The sequence below is a fragment of the Nicotiana tomentosiformis genome, chromosome 3 (genome assembly GCF_000390325.3).
Source record: "Nicotiana tomentosiformis chromosome 3, ASM39032v3, whole genome shotgun sequence".
Lineage (NCBI taxonomy): Eukaryota > Viridiplantae > Streptophyta > Magnoliopsida > Solanales > Solanaceae > Nicotiana > Nicotiana tomentosiformis.
The window spans coordinates 110,962,136-110,987,911 of NC_090814.1; the positions used below are offsets into that span (position 1 = coordinate 110,962,136).

General features: G+C 40.0%; 1 protein-coding gene across 1 annotated transcript; it reads right to left on the reverse strand.

Moving 5' to 3' along the window:
• Window positions 1-10,908: 10,908 nt before the first annotated feature.
• On the reverse strand, window positions 10,909-24,267 carry LOC104102207 (cytochrome P450 736A117-like). Its single transcript, XM_009609858.3, has 2 exons — window positions 23,202-24,267; window positions 10,909-12,102 (listed from the first exon to the last, which is right to left on the reverse strand). Exons 1-2 carry the CDS (start codon window positions 24,228-24,230, stop codon window positions 11,491-11,493), a joined length of 1,641 nt encoding a protein of 546 aa, XP_009608153.1. The 5' UTR covers window positions 24,231-24,267; the 3' UTR covers window positions 10,909-11,490.
• Between the last annotated feature and the right edge of the window lie 1,509 nt (window positions 24,268-25,776).

Below are 25,776 nucleotides of genomic sequence, written 5' to 3' on the forward strand. Positions count from 1 at the left end.
CCTTCTTTTTGGCGGATCGTTATCCTGATCCGATACTTTGTGAGCAAAATCGAAGGGATGTCGTTCACTCTTGACCATCTTATCTGATTGTACCGTCCTCGACTTTTTCGAGGAGGGTTAATAAAACTTCAGCATCGGGCTACCAAGGCTCTGTTCTCGAGCATTGATGAGGACAGGTATCAGGGCTGGATGGGCATGTTCGTTCGAGTGAGGACTTCGGGCCTGATTCCGACCGAAAAGATGCCCTTTCCCGAGGAGTGGAATATGAAATGTAAGTGTAATCCTGTTGTTACTTCTATTTTATTCTTTCATTTTTTTCTCATCGACACTCTTCTTTTTGTGATGTAGCGGTTCCCTGGATGCCTGGAGCAGTTCCCGATCTCAAGAACTTGGTACAAGCTCTTGTTTCGACCTCTACATATGCCGAGCGCTCATGGCGTGATTTGTCAAAGGGTCGGTGAGAGCCAAAAATCATAGTAAGCCCCTTTCTCATACTTTTTGATAATTCGAACAAGATGGTTTCCAAATATTTTAATAAAATTTCCCATATGCAGGTTTGGGTAAAGATGCGATTTTGAGGCCATTGTCCAACGAGAAAGAAACTTTGACCTTTGCCCCAAAGCCGGTAAAGGAAAATAAAAGGAAAAGAGCCTCCGTTCCCGAAGATCTAAAACCGAAGAAGAGGACGGCTCGTAAGCCGAACAAGAATGCCATTTCTTTAACCGTGGAATCTGTTCTGCGTCTAAGGGATGAAGATGATGAAGAAGAAGAAAACGATGGGTTCGCGCTGGCGGCTCGAATGAAGATAACCACTGATGACCCATCGGCAGCTTGATCGATGATGCTTCATGAGGCTCCGCCTCAAACTGAGGATATAGAGAAGAAAGATTTGTGTGGAATCCTCGAATTATCGAAGATCGAAGATGCATCCCATCAGAGCCAACAGATGGGGTATATGTCTGAAGGGGGGCCCTTGAATCCTTTCGACACGAAGAGAATGCTCCAAGTGATTCATTTGGGGCAGCAACAATCGAAGATTCGCCCACCTTTCCCGCTTTTTCTGCAGGGGTGATTCGGGAAGCCCAAGCTTTGGGGTCCCTCGATCTAGACAGGCCTCACGATGGAGAGGATCCCTTTCGTAACCTGTTTACCGGTATCGAGGACGTTACCGGTACTAGTGATGAATTAGATCTTTTTTACGGGGTGCAGCAGGCTTTGAATCTGGTAAGCCTTAAAATTATTTTGTCGGTGCTACCTTTATGTTTACTTTTCGTTAACTTTGTTTTTTGTTTTTCTTGTAGGCAGGGACAGTTCATCGAGAATCATGTTCTCGGCCCCAAAACGGGCTGCGTCGATACGAGGCTGACCTTCAACGGGTTACTGATGAGACGAACTCCATAAAACTTCTCTTAGGGCAAAAGGGAAGAGGAAATAAAAGACCTCTGAGCTGAGTTGGCCAAGGCTTACCGAGATCAGACCGATTTGTCCGAGCAGGTAATGATACTTTTAAAAGCCTATGGGCTTGATACCAGAATGATGGCTAATTTTTCGGTCTCACAGTTGCAGCAAAAAAGTTGAGATGATCGGGAAGCTTCGTGAGAAGTTCGACGTGATAAAAGCGGAGTCTTTGCAGTGGAAAGAAGGTATGGACCGCTTTGCTACAGAGAAAGAAACTGCTCGAGCCCAGTTATCATCTGCCGAAACCCAACTTCAGAGAATGAAGGAAAAAGGCCTGGTTCAAGCAAGAAGAATAGAGGAGCTCGAGGCTCGGTTAGCCTTTGTACTTGCCAAGGCCGAATATGATGCCGAAAAGGCAAAGGCCGATACAGATGCACTCATGGCTGTCTATCGGGCCGATGCTAAAGCTGCCCAGGTCCAAGCAAGATAGGTAGCCGAGACCACCAATACTCGAGCACATTGGGTCGCTGAACTTGCTAAGTGCCGATCTCGGAGGGAAACCCTCGAAGAGATCCATGCTCGTGGTTTTGACCTCGCTGAAGAGATAAAAAGGGCCAAAGAACTCGAAGCCGATGCTGAAGCCCTGGTTTCCGATGACGATGATGATGACAATGATGATGATGATGATTATTGGAGTAAGAGCGGATCTGAGAAGGGGGGAGAACAGGGGGAGCCCGATAGAGAAGAGACCGCTCCTGAGGATGACCAAGAAGCTTAGTCCTTAATGTTTATGTTGTAATCAATCATGTAGACAATTTTGTATATAGACGATTTTGCCGACTTGCTTCTGTTTTGTAAAGACTTTATTCATGCCTTATGAATGTTTTCACAAGGATTTAAACAACTTAATCAAATTTGGACTCCGTAGCCTCGAGCGAGCGCTTATTCAAACTTGAAGTGATGTAGCCCTTAGGCTTATTAGTTGAGTCAATGATTCGAGCTTGAATAAATATAGCCTGTAGACGTAATGGTCGAGTGAGTGCTTGTTCGAACTTAAAATAAAAGTAGCCCGTATGCTTAGTAGTCGAGTGAATGATTCAAACTCGAAGTAATGTGGCCCGTAGGCATAATGGTCGAGTGAATGCTTGCTCGAACTCGAAATAAAAGTAGCCAGTAGGCTTAATAGTCGAGTGAATGATTCAAACTCGAAGTAATGTAGCCCGTAGGTGTAATGGTCGAGTGAGTGCTTGCTCGAACTCAAAATAAAAGTAGCCCATAGGCTTAGTCGTCGAGTGAATGATTCGAACTCGAAGCAATGTAGCCCGTAGGCATAATGGTCGAGTGAGTGCTTGCTCGAACTCGAAATAAAAGTAGCCCGTAGGCTTAGTAGTCGAGTGAATGATTCGAACTCGAAGTAATGTAGCCTGTAGGCGTAATGGTCGAGTGAGTGCTTGCTTGAACTTGAAATAAAACTAGCCCATAGGCTTAGTCGTCGAGTGAATGATTCAAACTCGAAGCAATGTAGCCCATAGGCATAATGGTCGAGTGAGTTGTTTGCTCGAACTCGAAATGAAAGTAGCCCATAGGCTTAGTCGTCGAGTGAATGATTTGAACTCGAAGTAATGTATCCCGTAGGCGTAATGGTCGAGTGAGTGCTTGCTCGAACTCGAAATAAAAGTAGCCCGTAGGCTTAGTAGTCGAGTGAATCATTCGAACTCGATGTAATATGGCCCGTAGGCGTTATGATCGAGTGAGTGCTTGCTCGAACTCAAAATAAAAGTAGCCCGTAGGCTTAGTCGTCGAGTGAATGAATCGAACTCGAAGCAATGTAGCCCGTAGGCATAATGGTCGAGTGAGTGCTTGCTCGAACTCGAAATAAAAGTAGCCCGTAGGCTTAGTCGTCGAGTTTATCTTAATTTTGTTTGCGTAATAAATCTCCAAATAGAGGAATTTTTCTTGGATATAAGATGTTGGTAAAGAGGAGAACTTTCTTTGCAAGTCACTATACATGTATTCATGTTTCGCATCTGGGTTCGGGCCAACTACATGAGCATGGTTCGTTTTGACCATTTGGCTCTTACAACTTTTCCTATTAGAACCCCGTTGTTGCGAAATAACTTTCTTGCATCAGAACTTGATATATTTGAGGGCCAATGCCCCCCAGTATTCGAGGTCGATTGTAAAGAGGCCTCGGATACTGTTGTAAGTGCAGCACGATCATTGGCTGCCTCATTAAAAACCTTACCGAAAAACCCATTTGGGATAAAACCGGTCTAAGGGAAAAAAAGTACAACGCGTTCTTTCAGATCTAAGGCTTCGTATTGAAGGATCCATCTTAGCTCCTGATCGGACTTCTGCAGGGGTCAGTTTTGAAATGTAAATGAATATGGGAGGGTCATACCTTAGCAGTAGTATCAATACTTCGACTAGTATCAATGCTTCGGACACATATACTCAAGAGAATGGGGTTGCCCACGTACTAGATTTTGACGTTGTTCGATATTCCCAAATGACTTCGGGTAGGATTTCTCTCCACTTTCCTTTAGTGTCATTCAGCCTCTTTTTTAGGTTTTGAATGATAGTTTTATTCGTTGATTCAGCCTGTCCGTTCCCATTGGGGTGATACGGTGTCGATAATATCCTTCTTATCTTGTAATCTTTGAAGAATTTCGTCACTTTTCTACGAACAAATTGATTCCCATTGTCACATACTATTTCGGCGGGTATCCCGAATCGACATACGATATGATCCCAGATAAAGTCTATAACTTCTCTCTCTCTTACTTTCTCGAACGCCAGTGCTTCAACCCATTTAGAGAAATAGTCAGTCATAAATAAAATAAATTTATCTTTACCTGGGTCGATGGCAGAGGGCCAACGATATCCATTCCCCATTTCATGAATGGCCATGGGGATAGAACTGAGTGAAGTTGCTCTCCGATTTGATGGATCATTGGTGAAAACCTTTGATATTTGTCACATCTTCGAACAAATTCCTTCGCATCTTTGCCCATATTGATCCAATAATACCCTGCCCTGATTATTTTTCGGACTAATGGATCGGCAGCGGAGTGATTCCCACAAGTGCCCTCGTGCACCTCACGTAGGATGTAATCGGTATCTCCTGGACCCAAGCATATTGCCAATGGTCCATCGAATGTCCTTCGGTATAGCGTTCCATATGAAGCCAACGTGAATCAAGCAGCTTTAGCCCGTAGGGCCCTTGAATCTTTAGGAACCGATGGGAGCTTTCCGTTCTTTAAGTATTCAATATACTTATTTCTCCAATCCAAGGTTAAGCTCGTAGAATTTATCTCGGCGTGACCTTCTTCGATCACGGATCTCGAAAGTTGAACGACAGTCCCCGAGCTCAATTCACCTTCCTCGACCGATGATCCCAAATTCGCAAGTGCATCAGCCTCACTGTTTTGCTCTCGTGGAACATGCTGTAAAGTTCATTGTTTGAAATGGTGCAAAGTGATATGTAGTTTGTCAAAATACCTTTTCATTCTATCTTCTCGAACTTCGAAGGTTTATTTTGTTTACTTGACTTACCACCAACAAAGAGTCACATTTGGCTTCAATGACTTCCGCTCCCAAGTTTTTAGCTAGCTCGAGACCTGCAATCATGGCCTCATACTCAGCCTCGTTGTTAGTCAACCTGGTAGTTTTAATAGATTGCCTAATAGTATTACCCGTGGGTGGGTTTAAAACTATGCCTAGCCCGGACCCCTTCACGTTCGAAGACCCGTTCGTAAATAGGGTCCATACCCCCGATGACGTACCAGCTTTCAACAGGAGTTCTTTTTCGACTTCGGGTACGAGGGTTGGTGTGAAATCGGCCACGAAGTCTGCTAAAATTTGAGACTTGATGGCCGTGCGGGGTTGATATTCGATATCGTACTCACTGAGTTCGACGGCCCATTTGGCCAATCGGCCTGATAGTTCGGGCTTGTGCAAAATATTACGAAGCAGGTAAGTCGTTAATACGCATATAGGGTGACATTGAAAGTACGGTCGTAACTTTCAAGAGGCGCTTATCAGTGCAAGTGCCAATTTTTGTAGGTGCGAATATCTAGTTTATGCTTCTCCTAAGGTCCGACTTATATAATAAATGAGAAATTGCGTACCTTGCTCTTCCCGAACTAGGACACCGCTTACTGCGATTTCTGATACTGCCAAGTACAAGGAAAGTTTTTCATCTATTTTTGGAGTGTGAAGTAGTGCTGGGCTCGACAGATATTGCTTTAGTTCCTTTAATGCCTATTGGCATTTCGGGGTCCAAGCGAAATCGTTCTTCTTTTTGAGTCGAGAAAAAAATTTGTGACTTCGATTTGATGATCTCAAAATGAATTGGCCTAAGGCTGCAATCCATCTCGTTAGCCTTTGTACAACTTTCACACTGTCCACGATGGTGATGTCTTCGATGGCCTTGATTTTATCGGGGTTAATCTCGATTTCCCGATTTGGCACCATGAAGCCGAGGAACTTGCCAGAACCGACCCCGAAAGCACATTTTTCGGGGTTGAGCTTCATGTTGTATTTCCTCAAAATCTCGAACGTTTCCTGCAAATGGGTCAGATGGTCCTCTGCGTGCAAGGACTTATTTGCTTATTGATGGTCCTAGCATGGCATCAATATAAACTTTCATTGATTTACTTATTTGTTCTTCGAACATTTTATTTACTAGGCGTTAGTAAGTAGCCCCTGCATTTTTTAGCCCGAAGGGCATCACATTATAACAATGTGTTCCATATTTGGTGACAAATGAAGTCTTTTTCTGGTCCTCCGGGTTCATCTAGATTTGATTATACCCGGAATAGGCATCGAGAAAAGTGAAGATCTCGTGGCCGGCCGTGGCATCGATCATGCGATCGATGTTGGGCAGCGGAAAAGAATCTTTGGGGCATGCTTTGTTCAAATCCTTATAGTCCACACACATTCTAAATTTTTTCCCTTTTTTAGGCACTACAACTATATTGGCTAACCATTCGGGATATTTCAACTCCCGAATGGACCCTATCTTGAGAAGTTTGGTTACCTCATCTTTTATGAATGCGTGTTTTACCTCGGACTAGGGTCTTTTCTTTTGCTTCACCGATCTGAACCTAGGGTCCAAGTTTAGCCGATGCGTCATTATGTCCGGTGGGATCCCTGTTATATCTAGATGGGACCAGGAAAAGCAATCAATGTTATCGATAAGAAATTGAATAAGTTTCTTCCTGAGTTCGGGGCTCAACCCCGTTCCCAGGTATACCTTTCGTTCGGGCCAGTGCTCGATTAGTGTGACTTGCTCCAGTTCCTCAATTGTTGATTTGGTGGCGTCGGAGTCATCGGGAATCACGAAGGATCGAGGGATCCTCTGATCATCATCTTCTTTGATCTTCTGGTTATCTAGTTGGGTCAAAGCCGATGTCTGTGATTGCTATTTGGTATCTCGTTCCCCTTCTAAGCTCGATCCCTTTACTGGCAAAGGCGAGGATATCGGTTTCGCTTCCTCGACGACGGACATTTCTCTTACGGCTGGTTGTTCTCCGTACACTGTTTTGACTCCTCTCGATATTGGGAATTTGAGGACCTGGTGTAAAGTCGAAGGTACAGCTCTCATGTTGTGGATCCATAGCCTTCCGAAAAGGGAGTTGTATCTCATGTCGCCTTCGATTACGTGGAACTTCGTTTCTTGGATGGTTCCGACCACGTTTATTGGTTGAATTATCTCGCCTTTGGTGGTTTCACATGCCATATTGAATCTGTTTAGAACTAGGGTTGCGGGTACGATCTGGTCCTGCAGGCCAAGTTGTTCTACGACCTTCAATCTGATAGTGTTGGCCGAGCTACCTGGATCAATCAACACACGCTTAACTTTAGTTTTATTCATGAGTACGGATATTACCAGTGCATCGTTATAAGGTTGTATGACTCCTTCTGCATCTTCATCATTGAAGGACAAAGTTTCTATGGGTGTGTAATCTTGAGTTCGAGATCACTTTTCTCTCACAATCGATGTCTTAGTGCGTTTAAGCACTAGTCCCTGAGGGGTATCGGTGCCGCCGATGATCATGTGAATGACGTGTTGTGGTTCTTCTTGTTCGTTTTGCTTGCCGAAATCCCTGTTTTTAAAATGGTTCATCGCCCAATCGCTCAAAAATTCCCGAAGGTGCCATTTGTTAAATAACCGGGCTACTTCCTCTCTTAGTTGCCTGTAATCTTCCATTCTATGGTCATGGGTGCCATGATATTCACACATTTGATTGGGATTCCTCTAGGCAGGATCAGTCTGCATGGGTCGAGGCCATTTAGTGTCTTTGATGCATCTGATAGCCGATACGATGGCGGATGCATCAATGCTGAAGTTATTTTCCGATAACCGAGGTGCTTCCTTAGATCCTGCAGGCCTATCGAACCTACCTCTGTTCATCAGCCCCCGGGACCCTTGACCTCGATCACTTCTTTTGTTATTTTGTCTGAGGTTATGTCTCGATTCACTGACTCTGTGGCTTCCGTTGTACGGTTGGTATCGATCCCCGATCGGACCTCGTTCTCGATTAGTATCCCTTCGAACAACGGGTTCAGACCCCAATTGATCATCTTCGACCCTAATTTTTGATTGGTACTGATTATGTACGTCGGCCCACGTGATGGCTAGGTATTCGATCAGGTTATGCTTTAATCGCCGTGAAACCGTCGAACTTTGCTCGTTCAAACCTTGATGAAAGCCTGAACAGCCCAATCGTCTGTGACTGTTGGCAAGTCCATTCGTTCCATTTGAAAATGGGATACGAACTCCCTCAGCATCTCGTTATCCTTTTGTCTTACCTTGAAGAGGTTCGATTTCCTTGTTGTGACTTTTATGGCGCCGGAATGTGCTTTCACAAAAGAATCTGCTAACATGGCGAACGAGTCGATGGAATTTGGTGGTAGGTTGTGATACCAAATCATTGCTCCCTTCGAAAGGGTCTCTCCGAATTTTTTTAACAACACAGATTCGATTTCATCGTCTTCTAAATCATTGCCCTTGATGCATATGTGTAAGAAGTGACGTGCTCGTTGGGATCGGTCGTTCCGTTATATTTAGAAATTTCGGGCATATGGATTTTTTTTAGGGATTCGTTTCAAGGCTGCGCTCGAGGGAAAAGGTTTTTGCACGAAATATTTTGAATCCAACCCTTTTATCATTGGTGGAGCTCCTGGGATCTGATTGACCCTAGAGTTATAAGTTTCTTCTTCTTTATCGTTGGCTTTGACTCGCTTTGTGAGTTCCTCGAGCAATTTAGCAATTTCGGGAGTAGTCCCCGATTCTTGCTCATTTGACTTCACTATGGCTGGTTCCGTTCTGTGGGTGATTTATCGGGGTGGATTGGGCTCCGGCCTGCTTTGTAGCTGGGTTTGGCTATGCAACTGAGTTATTGCTGCTTGTTGGGCTTCCAACAATTCGAAAATCATACGCAAGCTAACGCCGTTTTCCTCGATGTTATGGGTATCTCGAGCCGCAGACCGAGTGCCACTATGGATGCTATTCTCGGGTTCAGCATGTAGGTTCGCCTCAATGGCCACATGTGAATTGATACCAATTGGCGCTCCGATTCGAACTCCAACGTCGTTTACAAGTGGTCTCTCAGTACTGGGTGTCAAGTTGTTATTTTCGTCTTGAAGACCGACCCCGTTATCGATCGGTGAAGCTATTTGATTGATGGTTAATCGTAGCTAATCCTAAATTCAAGATATTTTGAAAACAAGCGCAAAACACAATGGCGTATTTTTTCAGATTCGTATCAAATAACCACTGTTATCCTTAGCCCCACGGTGGGCGCCAAACTGTTTACCAGAAAAATGGATAGAGTTGAATTTATACGTAGTTCTAAGGATACGTGGTACAACTTGGCACAAATCAGAAAATAAGTAGAAATATATCGAATATTGACCTGTAAAGAATAAAATACGAACCAATATTGAATTAGAAAGCGATTGTATGAACTAGGAAAATGAATCAATGTATAAAGCTCATAAGAGGATAATCTCTCCTCTATTTCTTTGTCAATAGTAATATCTGACTATAAGAGTGTATGTATGCCCTTGATGTTGGATCCTTACAGAAATAATAGTCTATCCCTCTTATAGTGGAGGGATCCTACTTTGAATATAATTAAAAATAAATAGTGGGGAACCTATGATAGAATAGCTTTTCCCAAATTCCTACCAAGATTCTCTCATCTAGTGGGATTGTAATGACTTTTGTATGTGAGCCCGATCTGACTCGAGCTCTTGATCTCGGCTTGAGCCTGATACTAACTCGAGCTCTCGATCTTTGGCTTAAGCTCGATTCTGACTCGGACCCTTGAATTGATTCGGGGCCAATGCTGGTCGGTCTCTCGATCACAAGCTTGATAGCTTTACTCTGCATTATAATTCGATTTGGATTCGAGCTCGATAACAATATCGAACTCGACATTGATCGGCCTCTCGAGTTCGAAGCTTGTTTGTTTCATCTTCGGAACCCATCTCGAAGTCTCACTTCGATCGATTATCTTTCGAACTCGATCAGACGTGCAAAGGCCGAAATCTATTTCGACCGTATACATAGATATGATAAGCTGAAAAGGAGTATTCTACTCTAAACATAATACACTTATAATACATGATCACTAAGCAAAAAGGTATTCTTGCAAGGCGGAATCCTGAGCCTTGGATTTTAGTTCCGCTTCCTCTTATCCATGATCAACTTTCAGTGAATTTATAACATCATGACAAGTTCTTAAATGTGGTATAATTTTATTTAACAAATTTGCTCGAGCTCAAAAAATAAAGATTAAAAAAAAAGAAACATAATTGCATAAAAAAGTTTTGTTGGTGGAGTTATTTCACCGTTCTTTTCACGATCTTTTACTTTTAAATGAGACGAAAGTTTTTTTTTTTTTAAAGTGTGAAATACTAAAAGCTAGATCTCTACTCGTGACCGAGCGGGCGATTCGCACAATTTAGCGTCATTGTTCAAATTTTGACAACGTTAAAAAAAGTTTTAAAAAATAGCCCCCCGCTAGAATTAAAGCACACTACCAGACTTTTGAAGCACACTGTCAGAATTTTAAAGCATGCTGCCAAAATTTGAAGCACGATGCCAATATTTTAAAGCATGCTGCCAAAATTTAAAACATGCTGCCAGAATGTTTAAGCATACTGCAGAATTTCCGGTGCTTCAAAATTCTAGCCTCGAACTATTTTTTCAAATTTTTTCTTAACAGGGTCAAAATATAAATGGTATCCGACATGATTTCTTGGCCCAACAAACTCTCTTTCCTGAAAGCCCAAAAGGCCATTCACTTGATGTCCTACGGCCCATTCGTGTACCCCGGCCAACACGAGCAAAAGAGGTAAAAATAGCACGGATTAGCCAGTTTTCGGACTGATAATCAAAAAATAGCCAGCGTTTGTAAAATTATTAAAAAAATAGCCATTATTTTGTTGAAACACAGAAAGTTTCAGCATTATATGCAGGATAATAGAGCTCATGCGTATAAACTTCCAGCATATTATGTTTTATTCATAACAAGTACTATATGAACACCTTTTTTGTTAATTTGTTTTTTAAGTATACATGAAGGACAAAATACCTGATATAACTTTGATCTTATAAAGGATATGAAAATCATTTATGAATACTCTCTTGCCAAAAGGAATTAATTTTCCAATTATTTCAGGCAGCACTCAAAAGACTACAAAATATGATCGCAGGTGATATTCACGCCGTAGGAATACTGAAATTTTGTGCACATTTCTTTGGCAGTTCATATGTTTTCACTATGTTGTGTAATCACGGTGCTATCAGTTCTCAAGCATTATATGCTCCAACATTTTGAATGTGTAATTTGCCATCATTTTTCTTTCACCTTCCTTCCTTAATTCTCCATCTGGTTTTGATACTAACTCAAATTCTCGAAGTCCAGGTTTAAGCGAACAACGAAAATATAGCTGTTATCAAGTAACTTCCAAACATCTAATCAAATATAATCTTAATTACTACTAATAGTATACTTCCGTCGTTAAATAAAGAGTAACACCCTTTTACGATTTTACGTCCACATTCCTGTTTTTTTCTCATTCTTGGATCACATTAGGAGTTGCAACAGCAAGCAGAGGGACTTTCCTGTGAGTGGTTAAACCAGTGCATTCAGTCATATCCAGATCTTGCCCCTTTGGCAACTCCCAATTAAAATTCTTCACAACATTTGCTAACACAAGCTCATTAGTAGCCATCGCAAATGAAATCCCAGGACATCCCCTTCTTCCTGCTCCAAATGGTATCAATCCAAAATCATGCCCTTTAAAGTCTATCGACGAATTCAAGAATCTCTCTGGCTTAAATTCCTCCGCATCATCCCAAATTGCAGGGTCTCTCCCTATAGCCCAACCATTAGTTATAACCATAGTTCCAGCTTTAATATCATAGCCCATTACTTTAACATCTTGTCTTGCTTGTCGAGGAACTAACAGAGGAATCGGAGGATGTAAGCGCAGTGTTTCTTTAATAACTGCTTTTAAGTAATGCATTTTGTCTAAGTAATCCCCACACACTAATTCTTTCTTCCCTTTACCTATTTCTCTCACTTCATCCTGGAGTTTGTTCATGGCATTAGGATGACTTAGAAGCTCTGTCATCGTCCATTCCAACAGAGTGTAAGTTGTATCAGTTCCTCCCGCAAAGATGTCCTAACAAAGAGCAGTCGTTTTGGTTAATAAATTAAATTACAAAACAAGAAGAAAATGACAAGGACAGATTATAAAGATATATAATTAAGTGATGTGATTGATTACCAATAATACCACCAAATTAATGGTGTTATTGGCCATAAATCACATCGTTTATGTCATCATGGGAAGTCGGTGAAGATCTGAGATCTCAGGGCAGCAGATATTATTCTCTATTGATATTTAAATTAAATTAGTATGGATATTAACCATCAGAGAGTTGAAATAAAGTTAGCAAAAACATAGTATTGGTTAAGTTTTAACAACATTGTAGTGAAGGTACATCTGTCTTCAGCTACCACATGTTTTCCGAAAATATATAATAGGATATATAAATTCGTGTAATGTTTTGATAATTTAACAAACTTACTGATAAGAACCAGATAAGGAATCTGATACAAATCCTCAAGTACGTGAGTATAACAAGTCTCAAGCTGGGGACGTAAATCATCTCTTAAGAGTCAAAAAAACAACAAGGGGAATATATGGACATCAGTTCCCTTGGTGACCGTACCAGTCAACCTCCTAATAGCTGCAAAGTTGCTGTCTGCACACGCAATGGTGTAAAATAGTGCAACAGTCAACTTCATTGGGAATGCCCTTATACCAAACATGCTCGCATCATTCAAGTGATATCACCTATGTAATATTAACATTAAACCAAAGGCAAAACATCACTTGAACATTGAATAATCCATCCAGCATTCTCTCAAGTCTGTGCATCAATCCAGCGAGCGATTCTCAAGGGCATCAAGAACAAAGAACAACATAACAAAGAACCAGTTTCCTGTATTGAGTCATTACATGTTCTTAGTTGTGTTGCATCTTTGTCAAAGTACTTTACTTGTGATTCCTACTTAGCTTAGTTAGAAGCATTGTGTAGAAAACTTTTGTAAAATCATAAACCTTATGTTTGTGTCTTGGCTAGAGTTAGTCGAGTTGTAAGCTTTGTAATAGAGTTATTACAAAGGGGTTTGTAATAAAGTTGTTATAAGTTAGTGAGGGATTAAAAGTTTTAATTCCTAGGTTACAATAGGTTGTAATCTAAAGTTGTTCAGCAGTGAAATTGAAATCCTACAAGGGTAGGTCGTGGTTTTTAATCCTGTGAGCTGGGAGTTTTTCATGTAAAATTCCGTTGTATCATTTACTTACTGCAGTGTGCGTGCGTTTCAGTGGAAACTAATAGAGAACCTGGTTCTCTATATAGTTTGGTGGATCCTTAGTTTCTATCAATTGGTATCAGATCAGGTTCTTTCTATCAGGCTAACACCTAGAAAGGATCCTCATGGCTGCTCCACCAAACTTTGAAGAAGGTCAATCTACTATAGACCACCAAGATTCAACGGCCAATACTATGGATGGTGGAAGACAAGGATGCATGATTTTATCATGGCTGAAGATTCAGAGTTTTGGGATGTTATCTGCGATGGACCCTTCGTCCCTATGAAGACCAGTGGTGACCCAGCAGTAACAGTTCCCAAAAAAAGAAAGGAATTCAACGATGCCGATCGCAAGGCCATAGAGAAGAACTGTTGAGCAAAAATAATTTCTCGTCTGTGATATTGGACCAGACGAATATAATAGGATTTCAGCATGTCAATCCGCTAAGGAGATCTGGGAAGCTCTCCAAACAGCTCATGAAGGGACAACTCAAGTCAAGGAGTCGAAAATTGATATGCTAATCACAAAATATGAGCTCTCCAGGATGAAGGATGATGAGTCCATTCAGGACATGCACACTCGCTTCACCTCTATCATCAATGAGCTCCATTCTCTAGGAGAAATTATTCCAAGGAACAAACCTATCAGGAAAATACTTAGCGTATTACCTAGTTCCCGGAAAAGCAAAGTAAATACTATCACGAGGCAAAGGATCTACAGAAGCTGACCATTGATGAACTCATTGGGAATCTGAAAACTTATGAAATGAAGAAAAAGAAGGACAATGATAGAAGAGAGCCCAAAAGGGAGAAAAACCTGGTACTCAAGACAGACAACAATGAATCAAGTGGTGAGGATGCTGATATGGCTTACTTGACAAAGAGGTTTTAGAAAATAGTTCGCAGAAATGAAGGTATTCCAAAACGGGGCAGCTCCGACAAGAAAAGAGGCTATGACCTATGTTATAAGTGTGGGAAGTCAGGATATTTCATCAAATATTTCCCTCTCCTCAAGCAAGATCAGTACAAACATAACACAGACTAATCAACTAAGAGGATCCAGGTTCCTGACAAATGGTTCAAAAGAAAAGATGTTGCTGACAACGTTGTGAAACAAGCTCTTGCTATATGGGGAGACTATTACAGTGAATCTGGAAAAGATGATGAAAAAGGCAACAACTCCATGATGGCAGTAGAGAGTGAAGCAACTGAATATAACACTATTTTTGCCTTGATGGCACAATCTGACGATGAGGTAAACTTTCTAGATGTTCAAGGAAATCTGAAGTCTTACTCTCCAAAACAACTTATGTCTTTGGAAAATATTTTAATTGATGCTTATCACAGTCTTATAAATAATAAAAATGCATTAACTGTGGAACTAGGAGAAGTAGAACATGAGAGAGATGATCTAGTAGTTTGTGTGGTCGATTTAAAAGAAACCATTGAGAGTTTAAAAAAAGAAAAAGATGCCCTAGCTAAAATAATTGCAAACATAGAACATGAGAGAGATGACCTAACGGTTGTTGTGGTTGATTTAAAAGAGACCATTGAGTTTCTTAAAAAAGAGAAAAAAGCCTTAACTGAAAAGGTAGCTAATATAGAGCATGAGAGAGATGACCTATTAGTGGTAGTTGTGGACCTAAAGGAAACAATTGATGAACAAAAAGGAGAAGGTGGTCATGAGATTACTCGAAAGGGAAAGGAAGTTGCAAGTGAGGAACATCTTAGGATTGAAGATGAGTTAAAATCAGTAAAATCAGTAAAATCAGTCTATGTGCCGAACTAGAGAAAAATAAGCAACTTCAGGAAGATCTAGGAAGAGTTAAGAGTGATCTAGAAAAATCACTCAAGTGGACCTGGTCCTCTGATTCTATCACTGCTATGTATAAGAACAATGGGGTAAACATGCAAGGAATAAGGTTTCAAAGGGAAAAGACTCCATACAACCCTCATAGCAAGTGCGTTACTGTACCTGATAACTGGCTCTGCACTCACTGTGGTAATACTGGGCACTTTAAGGAAACCTGTAAGGCCAGATTTCAGTCTCAACAGAAAAATAAAGTTTTTGCTAAAAAGGTAACTACTGCTAAAGAACCTGGTCCCTCGTATAAAAAAACATGTGATGCCTGCTTGAACCAGAAGAGTCCTGATTCATCCCTTTCCTCATTACAAGGGACTCAAACTTGTTTGGGTTCCTAAGTCTAACCCTTGATTTTCTTGTGCAGGGAGCAGTGAAAGGGAGCAGCCAACAATGGTACATGGATAGTGGCTGCTCGAAGCACATGACTGGAAGCACAAATAATTTCCTTTCACTCAAGGCCCTGCAAGGAGGGAGTGCGTCCTTTGGAAACTGCAATAAGGGATACATTCTGGGAGTTGGAAGGATTGGAAAGTCTCTTTCTCACTTTATTAAAAATATGTACTACGTGAACGGGTTGAAGTACAGCTTGCTAAGTGTCTCCCAAAATCTGTGACAAGGGGAAAAAAGTGGAATTTGTGTCAAAAATATGCACGGTCACAAATCTTGTGATTGATGAAGTGGTTTTGGTGGCTAAAAGATACAAAAAATATCTATGTTGCTGACTTTGAATCCCCGCAAAATGGGGATCTCAGTTTTCTGAGTGTTGTAGATGATGATGCTGAACTATGGCACAAAAGACTGGGCCATGCAAGATTTATGTTGCTTAATAAATTGGTCAAGAAGGACCTGGTTCGTGGCTTGCCCAACTCAAGCTTCAAGAATCACAAGGCCTGTGATGCATGTGTAAAAGAAAAGCAAGTCAGATCTTCTTTCAAGCCCAAAAAGGAAATTAGTACCTCAAGGCCACTTGATCTCCTCCATATGGATCTATGTGGACCTATGAGAGTGCCAAGTAGAGGAGGAAATAAGTACATCTTTGTTATTATGGATGACTATTCCAGATTCACATGGACTCTGTTTCTCAGATCCAAGGATGAAACCTTTGAAGTATTTGTTGCATTTGTGAAGAAGATCCAAGTGAAGATGAGCCATAATGTATTAAGTATAAGGTCCGATCATGGCACATAATTTGCTAATGCCAAATTCGATGAATTCTGCGCTGAAAATGGCATCACTCATAATTTTTCAGCTCCAAGAATACCTCAACAAAATGGTGTTGTAGAGAGGAAGAATAGGACCCTTGAAGATATGGCAAGAACAATATTGATCGACAGTGGCATTGCATAAATGTTTGGGCAGAAGCCATCAACACTGCATGCTACTTGGTGAACATGTGCATGATCAGGTCCCTTCTGAACAAAACCCCATATGAACTACTGAACGGGAGGAAGCCCAAGCTGACATATCTAAGGACATTTGGGTGCAAATGCTTTGTTCTCAATAATGGCAAGGAAGCACTGGGAAAGTTCGATGCCAAAAGTGATGAAGAGATCTTTCTAGGTTATTCATCACAAAACAAAGCCTACAAAGTATACAACAAACGAACTCAATGCGTTGAGGAAAGTATACATGTGATCTTTGATGAATCTCACCATTCATGTGGGAAGGACTCATATGATAAGGTTGATCAAAATGGAGAACAATCAATTGTCCCTGGTGAAGTCATTGACATGGCAAATGGAAAAGCTGACATGATGAGCCACGTCAAGGAATCAAATGATGATGGTGCAGTCATATCTCCAACTGATGGGGAGGAACCTAGTTCCTCAATCACAATAACTGAAGCTGAAAAAAGAGTTGTTGTTGCTGTACAAGGCACCCCACATGCTGAGGTAAGAAGCAGAACTCACGACAACTAAGGATCACATTCAGAAATACCTGGACCTTCCCACAATGAGGTTCAAGTGTTTAACTGGAAACACAAAAGTTCACATCCTCTTGAAAATGTGATCACTCCTCTTGACTCAGGAATTCAAACCAAATCAAAAACAAGAAACGTGCTTGCCTTCTCAGCTTTTCTCTCTCAAATTGAGCCAGAAAATATCAAGGAAGAATTGAAAGATGCTGGTTATCTGGTGGATAGGAAAAACACTTCTAGTATGGCATATTTTCTGGGATCATGTCTGATCTCATGGGGTACAAGAAAACAAAACTCAGTGGCTCTTTCAACTACTAAAGCTGAATATGTGGCGGCTGCCTCTTGCTGTGCTCAATTGCTATAGATCAAGCAGCAGCTGGAAGATTATGGTGTATTTTTTGACTGTGTGCCCTTACTATGTGATAACACAAATGTTCTCAACATGGCCAAGAATACGGTTCAACATAAGAGAACGAAGCACATTGATGTGCGACACCACTTCCTCAGAGATAATGTTGAAAAATGGCTCATTTGCATGAAATTTTACAGCACAGAAGATCAAATTGCAGACATCTTCACCAAAGCACTGAGTAGAGAGCACTTTGAAAGGAACCGCTTGGAACTAGGGTTGATAAAATCAAGCTAAGGACCTGGTCCCTCAATGATTGGTCATGAAAGAAATGTGCAGGTAAAATGGCTAAAAAGTATTTTCTGGAAAAGTCTAACTCATCTTTATACCGTTTCAGGTAGACACACATGACGATTACAGAGCAAACAAGTAGCCAATGATATCTCATTTTAGTCAAAGGATGAAGTTCACATTTACAAAATCTGTGAGGGAACCTAGTTCCTTTAACACAGGTTAGTAGTTTCTATGTACTCTCATCCACATCTTTTTAACGGCTAAAATGGTGCAACATCATTAAAATGTTAGTCTTTCCTTTTCTCTCTCCTTTTGGAACTCAAGCGTCCTACCCATTAGGAAATGACCCGTCTACCCAAATTGATACCCGTTCCTAACCGGTCCCTCACCCCTCTTAAATAGCTTCTCTCACGGTCACTATCATAACTGTTCACATCAAAACCAAAAATTTCTCTTTCAAACCAAACCCTCTCTTATTTCATCAAATTCTTACTACCCTCCACCATGTCTGAAAATCTGGAAACTCAGAATATTCCAAGCATCGTCCCCACTGTGTCTTCACCCATTGAAACACCAGTGCTAGAGGCCACAATCCCTACACCATCTAGTCCAAACCCTTAGCTAGAGGCAAAACCACCTATTGGTTCCTCTCCAACTCAGTCGAGTAGTGGCTCTCATCGGAGTCATAAAACCTCGACTCCCAAGAAATTTATGGCAGCGTCCTCTCCTTCTGACTCATCGAAAAAAATGGTAGAACCAGATACAGTGGCTAAAAAAGAAAATCAGGAAATTTCTAGTCGACCAGTGGAAGAAAGTTCTGGGATACAAGGAGTGGGTTGTAACAGTGATAAATCGGTAAAGACTACCCCATGCCTTGATCTGTATGCTGCCGATTCTACAGGTAATGCTCTTCCTATGTTTTCTGAGTTTACCTTAGAGTTACCAGAACAAGAGGCTATAGAAAATATTCTGTCAATAACTGATGAGGGAAGTCTTATTGGGGTTATGAGGGTGTGTCTGAAGCCAATGGGTCTTAGGGGGAAGAAAATGGTACACATGTAGAGAGTAGGGAACTGGTGCCTGTCAATACTTTGGCACTTGACAATACTACTGGGGAACCAACTGAGGGACCTGATCCCTCCACCCAAGAGGAGCCCTCTTCTTCTACTTTGGATAAAACTCTTGGTTCTCTACAAGAACCCCAGGTTAGTACTGATCCTGCTCCCTCTCCTTATTTCTATGCGGAGCCATTGTCCATTATTGTCCCTAAAATGAGATCTTTATCTGAGGAGGAGAATAGGGATAGTGAAGATGACTATGATAATGTGGCTCTTGTGAGCTTCATCGGGGTTATGAGTAGACAGGCAACTCCCCAAGAGTCAACTCCTAAGAGACCTACCACTAGGTTGCAGAAGAAGGAAGCTCTTGAGTTAATTCTTAGGAAAAGGAAAGAAAAACAGAAGAAGAGGAGATTGGTAAAGGATGGGAAGATTGTAAATAAGAAAGTAGTGCCTCCAACACTAGCTGTCGATATTGATGATGAAGTGGATGAGGAACCTAGTTCCTTAGTTCGTAAGTCCTCAAAGAAACTTACAATTCCAAAGTCCAAGAAAGAGTCATCTTTGAGTGAGATGGGTTTCAGCAATATTGAGGGTGAAAAATCTGGTGAGCAAGTAGTTGACAAATCTGATGAGAAAGTAGTTTCCAAATCTGGGAAGAAAGTGACTGAAGAGTTGGTTGAACAGGTGTCTGAGAAATCTGCCGAGAAAAGAAAAAGTGCAAGAAAATCAGTGAAAAGGAAGGCTGGTGACAGTATGGAACCTGGTTCCTCCAAAAAGGCCAAGGTTGGTGCGACCCAGGATGCTGGAAGGGAAAATTTGAGAAACCAAAAGGTGCTGTGGGGCCGTGCATTTGCCCCTGATATTCTTGACATGTCAGAAATGCACCAACTGGTGGATATCTGTGAATTCCAACAGTGGACACATTTGTTCACAAGTGACAGTACCAAGGTATATGAGGCAGAAGTGCGTAGTTTCTATGTTGACTTCTTCACAGTTGAGGATGATAACATCTGCCTGAAGGTGAATGATGTTGATTTTGTGATGGATATTACTGTACTAGGAACCATTTTGGGCGTGCCTACTGATGGGATGTCCTCCATTCAGAAATGCCATCATAAAGGATAAGGCAGTGCAACAAGGGGAACGGGTATACAAGAAAGCTCTCCTTCCAGTATACCAACTGCTATTCGAAATGGTGAACAAAGTTTTGCACCCACGTACTGAAAGACGCTCCATTACATCATGATCAGACTTAGTTCTCATGGAAGCACTGGATGGCTACACCACTATAAACCTGCCTGGTCTTATGATAGAGCACATGAAGAAAGTGGTAGAGTTCAAGGATGAAAATCATAGGTTGCCTTACGGGTTCCTCCTCACTAAAGTATTTAAATTCTTTAAAGTTCCCTTGGGAAAGGCTAAAGTAGGAATTCGCAAGCAATCGTTCTCCAAAACCACCCTTGAAGAGTGTGAGTGCATTGATAGGAGTGGAGGGGTTGGCAACAATTCCACCATCTCTCAGCTGATCAACGCTCAAAATGTTTCCACTGAAGAAATAAGGAAGCCGAAGGCACAAAATGTCATTCTCGAAGGTCAGCTCAGTCAGGCCCAGGAGGCATCTGGTTCTAGTAGTTCCTAAAGCATAGAGGTTGCCCGTCTGACAAAGGAAAATGCTGCTCTCAGGAAACAGGTTGAGGACCTGAAGGAAAGGTTGCTAACCGAGCAGGTGTCCGCAAATGCTCGAATGGACATCGTTCTTTGAACCCTTGCCTCTTCCTCTACCTCCAGTGCTCCCCATTCCAGTGCTCCTTAAAAGCTGTCCCCTTCCTAGTGTCAAGTTCTTAGTGTCTGTCCTTTGTTCTTTTTTTCTTATGCTTAGAGATGTTTAAGACTGGTACCTTTTGTTATTTTTATTTTGTGGATGATTTGGTAACAATGAAACTGCTCCCTGTTTTATTTCCAAAGCTTTATGATAATTTCATCCTTTTGCTGTGTATGTCTTTCTCTTTTGCTCTATTTTATGTCATGTTGTGTGTACACATGTGGCATGAGTTAATCAAGCTAGACTTCTTTTTTCTTATTGCTTGCTACTAATCTTTTTATGATTTCAAAAGGGGGGAGAGTAAGTTGAGGGGGAACAAGATATGGAACAACAGATTTAGGGGGAATTCTGGTTCTTAGGGGGAACTTCAATTATAAGTTTGTCATCATCAAAAAGGGGGAAATTGATAGGATATATGCATTCGTGTTATGTTTTGATGATCTAACAAATTTACTGATAAGAACCAGATAAGGAACCTGATACACATCCTCAAGTACGTGAGCATAACAAGTCTCAAGCTGGGGAGGCGAATCATCTCTTAAGAGTCAAAGAAACAACAAGGGGAACAGATGGATACCAGTTCCCTTGGTGACCGTCCCAGTCAACCTCCCAACAACAGTAAAGTTGCTGCCTGCACACTCAACAATGCAAAACATTGTAACAGTCAACTTCATTGAGAATGCCCTTGTACCAAATATGCTTGCATCATTCAAGTGATGTCACCTATGTAATATTAACATTAAATTAATGGCAAAACATCACTTGAACATTGAAAAATCCATCGAGCATTCTCTCAAGTCTGTGTATCAATCCATCGAGCGATTCTCAAGGGCATCAAGAACAAAGAACAACATAACAAAGGACCAGTTTCCTGTATTGAGTCATTACATGTCCTTAGTTGTGTTGCACCTTTGTTAAAGTACTTTACTTGTGATTCCTACTTAGCTTAGTTAGAAGCATTGTGTAGGAAACTTTTGTAAAATCATAAACCTTGTGTTTGTGTCTTGGCTAGAGTTAGTCGAGTTGTAAGCTTTGTAATAGAGTTATTACAAAGGGGCTTGTAATAGAGTTGTTATAAGTTAGTGAGGGATTACGAGTTTTAATTCTTAGGTTACAATAGGTTGTAATCTAAAGTTGCTCAGTAGTGAAGTTGAAATCCTACAAGGGTAGGTCGTGATTTTTAATCCCGTGAGTTGGGAGTTTTCCACGTAAAATTTCATTGTGTCATTTACTTACTGCAATGTGCGTGCGTTTCAATGGAAACTAAAAGAGAACTTGGTTCTCTATATAATTTGCTGGATCCTTAGTTTCTATCAACATATTTAAAGGAGCTATAGCGGGTCATAACTAAATAAATTCCTTCGCCATTCAATTACTATAAAATGGTGATATTTGGCGTCTTCATATCTCTATAATATAAGCTATTGCTATTGATTTCTTCAATTTATTTTTTCTCCGATCCTTACATTATTGATATCATTTTTCTTGCCTTGTTGTTGTTATTTACTTGTTCCTATTCTTTGCTCTCAAGCCGAGGGTCTTTCGGAAACAACCTCTCTATCCTCCAGGGTAGGGGTAAGATCTGCATATACATTACCCTCCCAGACCCCACTTGTGGAATTCCACTGAGTTGTTGTTGTTGTATCTCTATAATATAAATCTACGACTAGCTAGCAGCTAGCTACATCATATTATACACATAATAGAATAGGAGTAAATAATAACATTTAATTGTACCAGCATCAACTTATTGTGAGGAATGATTTGCGTTAATTAGAATGGAAGCAATTAGCATGCTCTCTACGATACAAACAATACATTTGGAGTTATTAATCTTGCTACCCACATTCATGCCGTATCATTAGTAATTGATACTCTACCTGAGAGCTAATGTCATTTGTATGGGGGAAAAGATCGAGAACTAAAGCAAAATACTAACTAGCCGATGCATGCATATGAATATCTGTTGGTAAGCTGTGTTCAAAACCAGAAATTCAGAGAAACAAAGTAACATTAGTTCAATAAATAAAACAAAAAATTATTCCGAGTCCGTAAGTTGCTTGTATGTCTTTAAGATACTTAATCCCCTTATTGTTGTCCAAGGTTTTGAATTAATTCCTCATATGATATAACAGAATAATTATGTTGTAATAGTAGCACTACAAATCATAGAACTTCATCGACTTAACAAACGGAGCAAATCACACTTGACACTTATGTTTATTGGGAAAAACAATGCAACAATGTAGAAAAGACGGGAGAAATTTTCAGATTTTCCATGTATGAAAAATGAGGTTAAGCCTCTAAATTTATAGACAATAAAAGAATGAGATGAAAATGTGTTCCAAGAAGTGTTTCTTCCATTTCCCATTCATGCCGTTCAAAAACAAATCAACAATATCTGATGTCTAATTCTGCAATTTCTTTCTTTTCCTGCATAGCTATTCATGTGTTTACATATTAATTTTCATGTGTCCGGCTCAGGCCAAACACAGGAATGCGGATGTAATTTAAGTAAATAAAAGTATGTCTTTTTTAGCAATTTAAAATTTTAGTGAGATAATTACAGAGTTCAATGCAGAAACAACTTACCACAATGAGAGCTTTGATACTATCTCTGTCAATTGAAAAGTCAGCCATGTTTTGCTTGTAAATCCCAAGCAAAACATCAACAAAATCCTCTCTGCCTTCATTCTCCACTCTTCTACCCAATAAGTTAGTCACCCTTTTATGATTATCTAAATGTTCTTCCACTACTCCCTCAAGAAACTCATCCATCTCCTTTGCAACTCTCTCCACTTTTGCTTCTAAACCACTTACTCTATCAACCCATGCAAGTGAAGGCAGAAATGTCCCAAAATCAAATCCACCTAATATTCCCACAAATGTCTTCATTAGCTTCCTAAACTTCTCTCCACTCTCCCCTCCACTATATTTCCTCCCAAAAGCTGCTCTACTCACTATATCATTTGTAAGTGTCATAAACAATTCACTCAAATTCACTGCCTCTGGAGAACAGTACTCCCTGATTTTCTTGAGTAACAGGGCAGCCTCTTCTTCCCTTACAACGCGAAAAGATTGAACTCTTTTGTTGCTAAGCAACTGAAGGACACATATGCTTCTCATTTGTCTCCAGTACTCGCCATAAGGCGCGACAGAAACATCCTTAAAGTCGTAAAGAAGTTTCTTGTTGATGTTGGATTTAGGCTTGTCACAGAAAATAAGGTCATGAGTTTTCATTATTTCGGAAGCTGCCTCAGCTGAGGAAACAACAAGAGTATTCACACTTCCCAGTTTAAGAAACATTAAGGGTCCATATTGTTGAGCTAACTTGTGTAGAGAGTGATGAGGATACAAGCCTAGTTTGTGCAAGTGACCAATAAATGGTAATTTTGGGGGAGAAGGGGGAAGATTTTTGGTTTTAGTTTTAGTCATGAGGAGCCACCAAACAAGGAAGGAAATGAGTGAAAGGGCTAAAAAAGAGGACAAAAATGGATGGAAGGACAATGACTCTAGCCATTGCAAGGAGCTGAACATATTGTTTATGTGCTTAGTTTCAAACACAAGAACAGAAGGAGATACAAATCTGAATTTCAGAAGAAGACTAAAAATAGTGTACATTAAGGAATAATTCAGCTATTTCTAGACTTTTGTGGTAAGTTCAATGAGAGCTTTAATAATTCAGCTAGAGCGCGCACATAGAAATAAACTTTTGGAGTATATTCAAATTTTCCTGGATTCAGTCAAGGATTTATCAACGTTATCTATATTTATTATCATTATTATTATTATTAGAATCCAACCTTTTGGCCTCTACTGAGAAAACTTCTGACTAGCTATATGTTGTCGTCTTAAGCTCCTGTAGGAAAATTGTATGCATAAGAGACGTCAAAGAAGCAGCCAAATTTCGTGCTAGTATACAATTGTCAACACTAAGTAAGCTGGCAGAGAAGAAAAAATTAAATAAATTAAAAAAATAAAAATAATATTGTTATAAGAAAAGTCAAATTATGGTGGATGTCTACTCTTTCTCCATGATTTTCTCAAATGCTTAATGACATATTCAATGACATATTTCTATGCTTAATGACATATTTAATGATATATTTTTCTTCGCTTTTCATGCCTATATAAAGGCCTTGTAATAGATAGGAAAATACATACAATTGAAGAAGAAATAAGAATCTCTCCTCTCTTTCTCTCTATATCTCTTAACTTGTTTTTTCTTGTTCTATATTGTTACTTTGAGCTATATTTTATAACACGTTATCAGCATGAAATCTCTAACCTCAAGGTTGAATTCCACTTCTGGTAAGGTATATCTCGATGATCTATTGTCAAAATTATCTAGATTTTATTCAGAAAGGTATGTAGTGTTACAGACACGTCTTTCTGCTACAACAACAAGTCCAAGCTTTAAATGGGATAAGTTTGTACCACTATTTAGAATAAGCAATTGTCTGATTATTAGAAAATTAGTATTTATGCGGCTGCTAAGGATGTCACCTTATTAAATTTTCATGAACTAAATAATAGGTGACATGCGGTATACTAAATAATCTACGAAATTAAAATTATACTTTATTATGTATGCTTATGGTTAATTTTACCTTATAATACGATTTTAGTATGCCTAGTATAATAATTATATATTAGTTTACTGTCAAATATAATATAATAATAATAATAATAATAATAATAATAATAATTATAATAATAATAATAATATTTGTAATATTAGGACAAGAAGTATGTACTAAACCAAATTTTTCATTGATGTAGTTTTTATCAAATTAACATGTTGAATCATTTCTATATGGAAAACATATAGTAGTAGATAGTAGACATAGATTTGTCCACTATTGTTTTGATTCCCTGATTGACTTAAAGGTTCTGCTATAACTAGTAGTACTATTATTCTGTTTGATACATAATTTTTTCTTAATGTTCTGGTCATATAACTTTCATCTTGAAGTAAGCTTATTGCAGCAAAGACCACATGTGAATTTTTAATATTCTTTTGTATTTTCATATATCTGCTTGACACTAATTACTTAGCTGATTTGAGTAAACGAAAGTCTATTGTTGAGGATTATATCCAAATGACATTATGAAGAGTTTAACTCAAGAGGTAAGCATTTCCTTCGTATTTGAAATTATTTTTGTC